This window comes from Ichthyophthirius multifiliis, assembly GCF_000220395.1.
Source record: "Ichthyophthirius multifiliis unplaced genomic scaffold scaff_1120509250933, whole genome shotgun sequence".
In the NCBI taxonomy this organism is placed as follows: Eukaryota; Ciliophora; class Oligohymenophorea; order Hymenostomatida; genus Ichthyophthirius; species Ichthyophthirius multifiliis.
In genome coordinates this window covers 5245-17795 of record NW_004086362.1, presented here as the reverse complement: position 1 = coordinate 17795, position 12551 = coordinate 5245, and the positions used below count along the sequence as shown (strand labels likewise).

General features: G+C 20.0%; 2 protein-coding genes across 2 annotated transcripts, besides 20 other annotated features; one reads left to right on the top strand and one right to left on the bottom strand. All coding sequences in view use genetic code 6, as the record gives it.

The window, feature by feature from the left end:
* Positions 1 to 14: 14 nt before the first annotated feature.
* On the top strand, positions 15 to 4440 carry IMG5_114390 (hypothetical protein; the record flags this gene model as incomplete). Its single annotated transcript, XM_004034719.1, has 6 exons — positions 15 to 223; positions 504 to 869; positions 911 to 1412; positions 1575 to 3169; positions 3225 to 4045; positions 4104 to 4440. Coding segments are annotated over 6 exons (3828 nt in total), but the record flags the coding sequence as incomplete, so codon positions are not given.
* Positions 228 to 287: a microsatellite.
* Positions 235 to 287: a microsatellite.
* Positions 277 to 365: a microsatellite.
* Positions 288 to 364: a microsatellite.
* Positions 315 to 367: a microsatellite.
* Positions 404 to 447: a microsatellite.
* Positions 3173 to 3223: a microsatellite.
* A 7-nt stretch (positions 4441 to 4447) lies between the features above and the next one.
* Positions 4448 to 4512: a microsatellite.
* Positions 4513 to 4625: 113 nt separating this feature from the next.
* Positions 4626 to 4662: a microsatellite.
* Positions 4627 to 4662: a microsatellite.
* Positions 4663 to 4729: 67 nt separating this feature from the next.
* Positions 4730 to 4776: a microsatellite.
* A 392-nt stretch (positions 4777 to 5168) lies between these two features.
* Positions 5169 to 5198: a microsatellite.
* A 470-nt stretch (positions 5199 to 5668) lies between these two features.
* Positions 5669 to 5721: a microsatellite.
* A 1774-nt stretch (positions 5722 to 7495) lies between these two features.
* Positions 7496 to 7578: a microsatellite.
* A 1180-nt stretch (positions 7579 to 8758) lies between these two features.
* Positions 8759 to 8815: a microsatellite.
* Positions 8816 to 9422: 607 nt separating this feature from the next.
* Positions 9423 to 9471: a microsatellite.
* Positions 9425 to 9485: a microsatellite.
* Positions 9478 to 9537: a microsatellite.
* Positions 9479 to 9554: a microsatellite.
* Positions 9494 to 9565: a microsatellite.
* A 1598-nt stretch (positions 9566 to 11163) lies between these two features.
* IMG5_114380 (hypothetical protein) lies at positions 11164 to 11806 on the bottom strand (the record flags this gene model as incomplete). Its single annotated transcript, XM_004034718.1, has 1 exon — positions 11164 to 11806. A coding segment is annotated over one exon (636 nt), but the record flags the coding sequence as incomplete, so codon positions are not given.
* Between the last annotated feature and the right edge of the window lie 745 nt (positions 11807 to 12551).

The window sequence follows — 12551 nt, the reverse complement described above, 5'->3', positions numbered from 1 at the left end:
AATAAAAAATAATTGTGCAAATGATGAAGATTTCTTACATAATTGCGAAAAGTTATAGAATATTCTTTAAGATATTAAACTTTCAACATAATTTAATGCAGTGGAACTTGCTATTCCTTCTGCTAGAGAAATTCTACTTTTTATTATCTAACTTAGTTAAACATTACCATATTATATACCAAAATAATAACCTATAATATTTTCTTGTGTATTAGGAGAAGAGGTAAAAATAATAATATATAAATATATAAATATATAAATATATAAATATATAAATATATATATATTTATTTTAAATTATTTATATATTTATATTTAATTTTTTTAAATTATTTTAAATTATTTTATTTTTTAATTTATTTTATTTATCTATAAAATTTATATTTAATTTTTTTTTTTATACATATTATTTAATAATTAAAAATAATATTATTTAAAAAATAAAAAAACTTTTTAAAATCTAATACTTATCTATTTATTTATACAATTATATAATAAATTAGATTGCTAAAATTATAGAAATTAATAATCCTACTTTAAAACCTATTAGTTATTGGGTTAGTTTAGAAGGAAGTGAAGATTTTAAATTAGATTCAGAAGATAATTTTAGAATAGAAAGTAAAGGTACTTTTAAATATAGAGTTAAATTTTATTCAAGAGTTTCTAATGTATAAACTGCTCGTATTGCTTTTACGAATAAAAAAGAAAGTACTTCTATTGCTTCTGCTATTGTTTTTGATTTAAAAAGTTAAATTACAGGAAGAATTAGTGAATAAATTTGGAATGTAGATACTCCTTTATATGAATGTAAGGAATTTTCTATACAAATTCATAATAAATTCTAAAATTGTGAATATGGTGATTTTCAAGTAATAAAAAACATATAAAAAATAAAATATAATAAAAAAAGATATAAATAATTCATGAATACGAATTAAAAAAATCTGACGAACAAAAAGTCGAAGATATTAAAGAAACAAAAAAAAAACCGTTTTCAATAATACAAAATCAAAAGAAAAAAAAAGAAGAAGAACCCCCTATAGAAGTAGAAAAAGTAAACTTCCCTTAATTTTTTTGCCGTGTTGAGAGAATAAAACTTAAACGAAATGCCCGTTTTAATCTCTAAATGGCCTTCATACCGTTAATATTTGAAACTTAGAAATGCTATATAGTATTCAATGACCCTAAAGTGGGTGAATTCTAACATGAAATCCGCGGGAAAGTAGAAATGCCTGAAGAAGTGATAGAGATTCCCGAAAAGCCAATTCAAATTTACGTAGATACTCCTAAAATATGGAATTTAAATCTTACGTTTAAAAATAATGGATTTAAAAATGCTAAAAAATCTCTAGAATAATGGCTTGTTGAAAAAAATAATTCTAAGTTTTCCAAAAATTAATTACTTTCATAAAGTTAATAATAATAAATTACTATAAAATAGATTTTCTAAAAGCTTTCTCCAAAAATTGTCGAATTCGAAGTTTAGATTGAACAGCCAGTTTAAAACGCAATTTAACTTCCAAAAACAATTCGATTAAAAAATCCGAAATAAATAAATAACAATAATACTTAAGAAACTAAAAAATTTTAGTCAATAATAACGGAGTAAATAAAAAAGTACGTCAATACAATAAGTTCCGATAAATAACAATCTAATGATGTATAATCTTCCTGTCAAAATCATTCCTTAAATTCCAAATAACCGCCTTCCACATCTACTTAAGGTTAAATAGAATTAGAAACTAATGTACTCCCCTTCAACTTTTAATTTAAGAATCCATTCAAAGACTACATAGCATATATTACTATCAAAAACATTCAAAAAACCGACGTTAGGAAGTTCAAATTAGTAACGACAGCCCTCCCTAAACCTGTTAAAGCTCTACTTGAAATGACTGCGCCTGCAAGAGAATGTATAATGTAGGAAATTCCCATAATAAACAACACAGAGAAAGACTGGTAAATGAAAATCCAATTAACCTATAATATACAAGATACTCCTTTCAAATATTTCTTTGTAAATTTTCCGCCAAAAAATACGCACTAAGATAGACCTAATTCCTTCCGAGAATTTGTTATTAAAAAAAAAACCACTGGGAATATTCCAATTTGTTTTTTCCCAGAATGGATTTGTACCTCCGAAGCTAAACTCATAATCTAAAATCCACTTACATGTGATTAGTTCGAATACGATTTAAAAGGAATAGCTGAAGAACCACTTGCTATAGACCATTTTGTTGTCACTTCTTTAGCCCGATAGACTGTTTAGAAAGAAATAGTTATAGATAATTCAAATAATGAATAAGCTATTACCTATAATGTTACTACGGATTTAATTGGCGCCGTTGGGGAGCCTTAGATTAGTGTTTAAGGGAAAAGAAAGGCCATTTATTTGTTAAAAATACACCCTGTGATGAGTGGTTAATATACCGGATCAGTTACTTTTACAAAACCGGATGGTACATATATTTGGTGGACAGTACTTTTAAATACTCAGAGTCCGAATGCTGATAAGGTTATTGATTTAGTCACTTGCTTGAGAAAACCAGTCGCTTTTGACATTGATTTATATAATCCTGCAGATGAGATTGCTAATTTTGAAGTTTTAATGGAAGGTGATGGGCTTTAGGGAGAATTGTATTTTTCTATAAAACCTAATTAAAAGTATAAATATGAATTGTTCTTTATGCCGTTGAAAGTTTAGAAATAAAAAGGGTCAGTGGCTTTTGTAAGCAAAAAATTAGGTGAAATTTGGTATGAATTAAATTTAATTGCAGAAGATTCAGATATTATTAGGTTGCCGGTACTTAAGGCGGAATTGGGAAAAACTGAATAACATGAAATTACTTTGGAAAATCCTTCAAACGAAGATGTTCCGATTTAAGTGAAAATCTCTAATCCTTCTAATTATGAAGTGTATCCCGAAAATATTGTAATTCCGGCTTATGATTAATGTTAAGTGAATATTATTTATAGACCAAATATGTTAGATAAGCCATAGACTTGTGAAATTACTTTCAATACAGCTACTATTGGGAAATGGGTTTATTCTTTACATGGATAAGGACTTCCTCCTACTAATTTTGAATGTACTAATATTATTTCTGGTTTAAATAAAGATTATTCCAGTTTCTTGAATTTTAAAAATCCATTTAAAGATACTATATAAGTAATTTATTAATAATAAAAAAAATATTTATAAATATAAATAAATATTATATTAGGTAAGAATATTTTTAGATACAAGAGACAAAAAAGTGCTAGAAGTGTTAAAATTAGTAAAAAAAGGTAAAGAAGCATATATAACTATACCTTCATAAACTATATATTAAATCCCGTTCACTTTCCAGCCTAAAGAAATTCGATGTTATGAATGCGATGTGGTAGTTTCGATGAACGAAAAAATTAAATGGCGATTTCCCATTCGAGCAGTAACAGAATCTTTCAGTACTGGAATTTTAGAGACTTTCAAAACAAAAGCACGAGTGTAAATAAATTAAGAATTCTCAGTTCATCTGCCCGGTTTGAATAATTTATAGGATAATAATGAAACTTTCAAATACGAATTATAGAATATACCTGAAGAAATGAAAAAAATAATAGATAAATCTTTAAGGATAACAATGACTAAAGATACACTCTAATCTTTAGATGAGTATTTGTAATTTTCCGTAGCCTTCAAACCAATGAAACCTTTTAAATGTTTAGTCGATTTTATTATTAAAAGATTGTCTGGAGGCTTTTGGAAGTTTAAAATACATCTCGAAGCCAGTCCTCCAAACGAAGACGATGTAATAATATTAAGTGCAGTAGTAGGAAAATTAGATTAAGCATCATTTAAACTTACAAATAGGTTTAAAACTTTTGCCACTTTTAAAGCTTTCTTTACTGAAGATTCTGATTTTGAATTCACTGTTTCACCTATGAGTGGTCTTTTGGAACCTTATGGGAAAGGAGGAACTCATTTTTTGATTAAATTTAGTCCTTTGGAATATGGAAAAGTTAGATAAGGTAAACTAATTATTGAAACTGATGAGATGTATTGGTAAATTTATTTATTTTTGAAAAAAAAAAAAAAAAAAATTAAAAATATATTATTTTAGGTCATACATACTTAAAGGAGTTTTACCGACATATAAACCACCTATTATTTCAGAAAGCAATATTAATTTTGTTAATAGAAATTATATAGAAGTCAAAAGTTAAAAAGATAGAGAAAAAAAAAACTTCTTAGCTAATAATATTAAATAGAGTAATAATATATTATAATCTCCTAGTTAAGTTTCTTTGAAAAAATCGTAGACTCCAAGTGTACTTAAAGGGTATTTTAATTATGTTCCGTCACTTGCGGGAGGAGAAGAAAATGTTTCAGTTATTTCATCTAAAACAAAATCTTTAAAAAGAGCTTAGACTGCTAAAATTGTAAATAAGAGGGAATGATATATTTTTTTATTATTTATTTTATATTCTATATATTATATTAAAATTATATATTATTATGTAATTTTATATTTTTTTAAAAAGGTTATTTATTATAAAATTTACAAATTCTTATTTTAAAATATATTTATATTAATAATAATTAAAAAATTTAATCATAAAAGAAAAATATTTCAATTAATTATTTTTTTTTAAAAAAAATATTTTTTATAATAAAAAATAAAATAAAATTTGAAATAAATGCTTTTCATAAACATATATAGAAATTTTACGTATATATTTTTTTTAATTAAATAATAATAATATATAATTTAAATAAATATATATATATATTTATTATTTTATTAAAACAAATTAATATATATATTATTTTATAAAAGCTAAAAAAGTAAAATGATATAGAATAATTAGCTTGCAACAAAACAAATATTAACAATGACAACAGAAAATAATGATAATATTGACTTAATATAAAACAAAAAAATATTTGTTCCAACAAAAGAGGAGTAAATAGTAAATAATAGCGCAAAAAAGCAAAAAATTAATTCATTAAGAGGTAAAGTAAAATGGACTAAAGTTAAATAAAATATATTTCTTCCAACAAAATTTACTGAAAAGTAAAAACTAATTGATATAATAAGTAAAAATATTATTTTAGTGTTGAATTTGCAATATATACTAAAAAGGTTGTTACTTAGAAAGGTTCTTTGAATTCTATAAAAACGGGTAAATTATAAAATAAAAAATTATTAAATAAATAATAAATATTTAATTTATTAATAGATTTTTAATTTTAATTATATATCCATCCTCACAGTAAATTAAAAAAAATATGGGATATTATTACAGGAATTTTAATTTTATATATTCCCACTTTTTATCCTTTGAGAGTTGCTTTTAATATAGATAAGCAACATTATTTACTTTATGATATTATATTAGATATTATTATGTGGATTGATATAGTTATCATATGTATTACAGGTATAATGGATGGTGGAAGTTAAATAAAAGACAAAAAGGTAATTATATAAAGATATTTAAAAGGAGGCTTTATATATGATTTTATTGGAATTGTTCCTTGGTATAAATTTCAATTATAATATTTAACTTATTTCAAGTTATTATTATTTTTAAGAAGATGGAAACGTTATCTTTATTTTATTAATAAAATAACATTTTATTTGATAAAATCAGGTTAAAATCATAAATTTTCAGTGTTATTATATTATTTAATAAAGTAGTTTTTTTATTTTATAATATTTTTTTTATTTTTTAAATTATAATATTTAATATTTGAAAAAATAAAAGAGTTTTTACTTAAATTATTATTTCTATCCATATAATGTCTTGTATATGGATAAATATTGGGCAAAATGAATAATCAAATAAATTATTTATTACTTAAATGTAATTTGAAAGCTCATGGATTTAAAGATTAAATAAAAAAATAATTATGCATTTATCCCCGGAAAATTTGATAAGAACTTTTATATAGAATCATGTCATTATGTAGTTACAACTATATCAACAGTAGGTTATGGAGATATTACAGCATGTACAAGTGAAGAAGTTATATTTACGTTTTTTGTGAATTTTTTGGAATAGGATTGTTCGGATATATTTCTGGAGGACTAGTATAGGCTATTTAGATTTCTTTATTGGCTGGAATGTAGAAAGTTAAAGAACGAGAACGTAAATTTGATTAATGGCTTTTTGATAGGGAAAAAAATAAATATGTTCCAATTTAATCTTAATTATTACATAATATTATGGTTATAAATTCTTTCAATAATTAATATGATTATTGGGATTTTTTTAATAATACTGGTTTTTTTAATAATTTACCGAAAGAATTAAAATAATAACTTTTTATGTGGCTTTTTAAAGAAGATACATTTTTTTTTGGAAACTTTTTTAAAAATATTGTCGATTAAAATCTTATTTTGGATATTTTTAGATATATGCACCCACTTGTGTAAATATAAAAATAATATTTTATTTATATTTTTTTTAAATAAAATGTTAGTTTTTTATCTGGATATTAAATAATAAAGAATAAAAATGAATCTAAAGGATTGTATTTTATAATTAAAGGAAAAGTTTATTTATAAGCATCTAAAGGTGAAGAAACTAATTAAAAAGAAAAAAATTTCAGAAAAATATATAAAAAAAGCTTTTTTGGAGAACACTGTATATTAGAAAAAAAATGTAATTTTTAATTCGTTTCGGGAGGTAAAAAACCTGTTTATGTGCTTTTTATTAGTAAAAATTAATTCACGAATTTATTTTGTATTTAAAAGGAAAATTATCTATGGATAAAGTAGATTGCGTACTATAGATATAAATTTTTTAAATTGGAAAAGTAAAATTTCGTAAAAAAATATGAATTTTATTAAAAATAAATAATAAATAAAAATTACACTAAATAAAATGCATTTGTTAACCAATCGATTTTTTCTGATGTTAATTATATATAATAATAGTAAATTAATGATAATTAATAATATTAATAAACTCATTATAGTGATGTTTTTGCAGATGAATAAATACAATAAGAAAGAAAATAAATTGTATAAGTAAAAAGAAATGATAAAAAATAAAAAGAAAAAAGAAAAAATGTCAATTTTTTTAATAAAGGTAATCCTGTTACTTTAAATAATTAAAATAAATCAAAGTCTTTATAATTTTAATAATTTAATTTTTAAATTACACATAATAATATTACTTAAACTTCTCTTTCCAGAGATAATATTTTAGACGAAAAATAAAAAAAAATTAGTTAAATCGAAAATCGAGAGGAAAATTTAAATAGTAGTTAAAGTAAAAATATTCCATAAAGAAATATTATTTCCCCAAAATACAATTTTTAAAGTTAACATTTATATGAAAATAATTAATCATCTTGTGTATTATCTCCTACGTAAATGATAGAATATGTAAATAAAGATAAAAATTTATATAATAATAATTAAATAATTAAGAATAAATTTTTTTTAAAATAATAAAACTTGTTTTAAAGACACTTAATAAAATTAAATTTATTAAGGTGATGAATAAAATAAAGAATAATAAAATAATATATAATATAATAATTAATATTAAAATAGTGAATAATAAAATAATGAATAATTAAAAGAATTAAAAGAATACATAAGAGAATAAGGAAATAATTAGATAAAATAACAATAATAAAAAAATTAATAAGGAAAATAAATATAAATTTAAGAAATAAATTAATTAGAAAATATTTCATATAAAAAAAATGAATAAGAAGAAAATCTAAATTTTAAATAGGAATTATTTGATAATTGTTTTTCATAAGATTCCTCTACGTTTAGTTTTGAAGAAAAGAGAAAAATAGTTGGCAAAAAGAACTCACTATTCATAAAAAAAGTAATATTATTAAAATAAATGACAAATATTGGCAAAAATAAAGCAATAAAAAATATATTATTTAAAAAAATTTAAAGCTTAGTAAATTAAAATAATAATAATCCTTCTTATGTAGTTTCTAAAAAACATTAAATAAAAAAAAAAATAATGTCAAATTTTAAAATAATGAAATGTATAAATAAATTAATGAAAGTTTACAAAGAAGCCTATGAATTTAAAATGAATAATGATGATTATTAGTGTTATGAAAGTATATATAAAAAAGACATTATGCATAGGAGTTTTAATTAAGATGAAAACAAAGAAAAATAAACTAATTTTTAAGATTCTTCGTTTGATGTTCCTTTGGATAATTTAAAACCGTGTTTCGAAGTTGAAAATATTTACGAAATTCATTCTTACTTTAATAGTTAAATTTAAAATTTGGACTCTAAATTTTAATAAATTGTGGTATTTATTGACTAAAATACGAAATATTGTTAAAATATTATTTAAGATATTATTAAATAACATGGAATTAGAAATAGAAGCAATTAATTAATTTCACTTTCAACAGAAAGTTAGTAATATATTTAATCTTAAAATATTTTATAAAAATATAAATCTGTAACTTAGTAAGATAGAATTTAAGAAGAATTCAATAAAGTCTTTAAAAAGATTCTTAATGAATATTGAAATAAAAAATAAATTACTTATTTATATATATTTTTATCTTTTTTATTAATCCAATAATTATTTGATAAAAATAGTAAAAAATCGAAGATTTTTTATTCATTAGTAGTATTTATATAAAATAAAAAATAATTAAATGTATTTTAAGACATTATAAAATTTAGTTTTTAATTTGATAAAAAAAAAAAAAATATTTTAAATTTTCGTAAATAAAAATATTAATTTAAATAAAAAAATAAATCTATATTTTTAAAATATGTAAAAAGATAAAATAAAGTAAAAAAATAAAGTATATGAAAAAGCATAATAATTAAAAGAAAAATTACAATAAATAAAGTCAGATGATTTTCATGAATAAAATTACAATAATATTTAAAAAATTAAAGCTTCTACTAAAAAAGATATTGAAAATTGGACTTCAAATCTTTAAATTTTAAACGAAATAAATTAAGGAAAATATTAATTATTAATAAAGCCTATAGTTCCAAATATTTTATAGGTAAACCAAGTACAAAATCCTAGAAGAGATAAAGTAAAAATAAATAATTTTTTTTTTTAATATTTTTAATTATGGTATTTATTTTTTAAAAATAGTTATTTTATTTATAATAATAATACAAAGACACATATTTTGACTTAAATTTAATTTAATAACATATAGATGAAGGTGATAATACATTTCCTTTATAATAAAAACATTCAAATAATTCATTTTTGAGGAAATAAAATGAATACTAATATGAATTTATATACCCAAATAAAATGCAAAATAGTTTGTAATCTTTAATTTTGTAATTAATTATAGATAAAGATAAAAAATATGATATAAAAATAAAATAATAATTGGAATATAATAAAATTAAATAATGTCCTAAAATATTAGGTATATAAAATTTGAAAATAGGTAAAAATAAAAATATATATATATATAAATAAATATATAAATATATAAATATATATATAATACAAATATATATTTTTTTTATTATATTTATATCATATATATTTTTTTCTATTTATAATTTATATTTTTTCTATATTTATATTTATAATTATAAATTTATAAAAAGTTATGGAATAATTAAAAACATTAAAAAAAAATATAAATTTTCATATATATATAAATTAAAATAGATGAAAAATCTTATACATAAATTCGAACAATATATAATACCCAAATATTAAAAATGAAATAAAATAAAAGAGAATTAAAGACATTAAATATTTCTTTTTTTGAAGACTAAGAAGGTAAAAGTCAAGTAATTTATTAAAATTTACATAGTGATTTTTTCGAAGAAGAAATATATACATTAGCTATGAATAACTAATTGTTTTTATAAAAATTTCCTGATTTAGTACCTTAAAAAATAATTGAAAAAAGTAATTAACATTTTTTTAAATAAAAAAAAATTGATTTTATTGAAAATTCTTTTCATCCAAATTGCATTTTCCTTTAAGGAATTGACCAAATTGCATTATTGGATAATAGAAATGCCCAAAAAGCAAATATTGTCTATTAATTAGATGATAAATAAACACAATAAAACCATATTTATGGGATTAAACATATATAAGATAATTATTTTATGACTATAAATACTTAATAGGTTAAATTTTTTGATATTAGATGTTGCAATTTTCCTGTTTATTCCTTTTTACATGGATCAGACGAAAACCCTCCATATTTAATGAATATCTTTGAGGAGGCAGTAAAAAGCGAAAAAAAAATAATTTCTTGCTTTTCTCCACATCAGAATGGTGATTCGATATTTTTGGATTGGAAAAATAATGAAACTTGTTAGAACAATTTAGAAAAAAAGGATTTTATTTTAGGCCGAGAATTAAAAAATGAGAGATATTTTTTTAGTGAAAAAACAAGGAAAAAATCGAAAGGTTTTTTAAGCACAAATATTTTATTGAATAAAAAATGCAAAATAAGGGGTATCAATATTTCCTTTATTTCCCCTTAGAAATTTTTTTATGTCCAAAATGATAATTTTGGAGGAGTTTTGGCTTAAGTTTTTGAAAATAAAAATGATGAATTTTAACCTGGTTTATTTAGTGCAAAAATAAATGATGAGAAAATTAAAAAATGGGAAAAAAAGCAAGAAGAATTGTAAGATTTAAAACACGTTTTTTTTTTGTAAGATTTCAAAGTTTTTTAAAATGATTTTATTTTAGATGAAAATTATGAATTTAATATGGAAAAAATTTCAGAAGGAAAATAAAAAAAATAAGTTAATTTTTAAATTCTTTTTAAATATTTATTGGATTCTTATGAAAATAATAATAATGTTTAAGAGCAAAAAAATTCAAAAAATCATTTAAAGCATTATACTGAAGAAGATAGTTAAGATGATTAAAATTAAGATAGAAATAATAATTTAGAGGAATAGTTTTAAATAAGAAAATAAGTCAAATATAATGAAGAGAAATTAATAACTTAAGACATAATTGATGATTTAAAGTAATTTTGGAAATGATACCAATAAATTAAGGCAATTATTTTATTATATTTGTAAATATATTAAAAAATAAAAAAATAATCATTTAATTTAAAAATAATATTTGCTTTTTGTTTTTTTGTTTTTTTTTTAAAAAAATATCAATAAAAACAAGTTCAATTAATTTAAATAAAAAGCAATTTTTTTTTTTAATAATCAATTTTTTTTAGAATAAAACCGATTTGGAACTGAAATATTATTATTAGTTTTTTCAATTTAGATATTAAAATCTTAAAAAAACTCTAAAATAGGGATAATGACATCTTCCTATAATAAAAATTCATTGTGAGTCATTTTTTCCCCTAAATACATTTTTGCATTCCCTTTACACGATTACATTAACTGAATAGAATGTTTAAAATTAATAAGTTTATCATCTTTACCATGAATAAACAGTATATCACAACTAACTTTTTATATAAAATCTATATTTCTAAACCTATCTTAAACTAAAAATTTCCCAAAAGGCCCTATAATATCCCTAACAACATCACCAATACAAGTATAAGGACACATGAGTATTAAACATCCAATAATCCTTTAACTAGCCAAGAAACATGCTGGTCCAGAACCTATGGATCTTCCAAAAACTAAAATATTTTTATTTGGAACGTTCATTATTTTATGGACAAAATCGTAGACTAGTAATGCATCTTATTATATTTTTTCAGAGTTTGCTTCTCCATTATAGAGGCCATAACCTGGATATTCTACTGCAATTATATTTAATTTTAAGTTTTTTCTAAGAAATGATAAAAATTCATAAGAATAACCTAGATCTTCGGCATTTCCGTGAAAATATATTAAAATTTTATTAGTAGGTTCGGAATAAGGCAAATATATACAAGGAAGTGAATTAGATTGATTTTATTTTGGTTTTTCTTAGAAACAAGTTGTGGAAAAGCCCAGTGTTTGATTGATTTTAGGGATAAATATTAAACTTCGAGAATTTTTTGTATATGAACATTTAGGAGCAGGAAATATTATACTATTTAATTACATTTTATATATAAGAAAATATTTTATTTTTATTTTATTTTAAACTTTATATTATTAAATAATATATATAATTAAATATTTATATTATTTTATTATATTTTAAGTATATTATTTTTATTTCATTAATTATTTATTTTTAGTATTTAATATTAATTTATTAAATTTTAATATTGATGTATTTAATAATTTATATAATAATTGAATTTTTATTTTTATATATTTAGCTGTTATTTATTAACCATTATACTTAAAAAAATACACATTTAATAAAATTTTATATTTGACAAAGTAAAAATAAAAAAGTTTATTATATATTAATAAACTTTAAAATAATAAAAGACTAAAAATAAATGATTAAATTTTATTATAAAAATTAATTTATTAGAATTAAATAATATTTAATATATAATTTTATATAATATTTTTTTTATATAAAAAATGCATATAAATAAACTTTTTTATTTTTTTGATAGAGTTTTTTAAAAAACAAACACAGAAAAAATAAATAATATACCATTTTTATTATTTTGAATATTTATA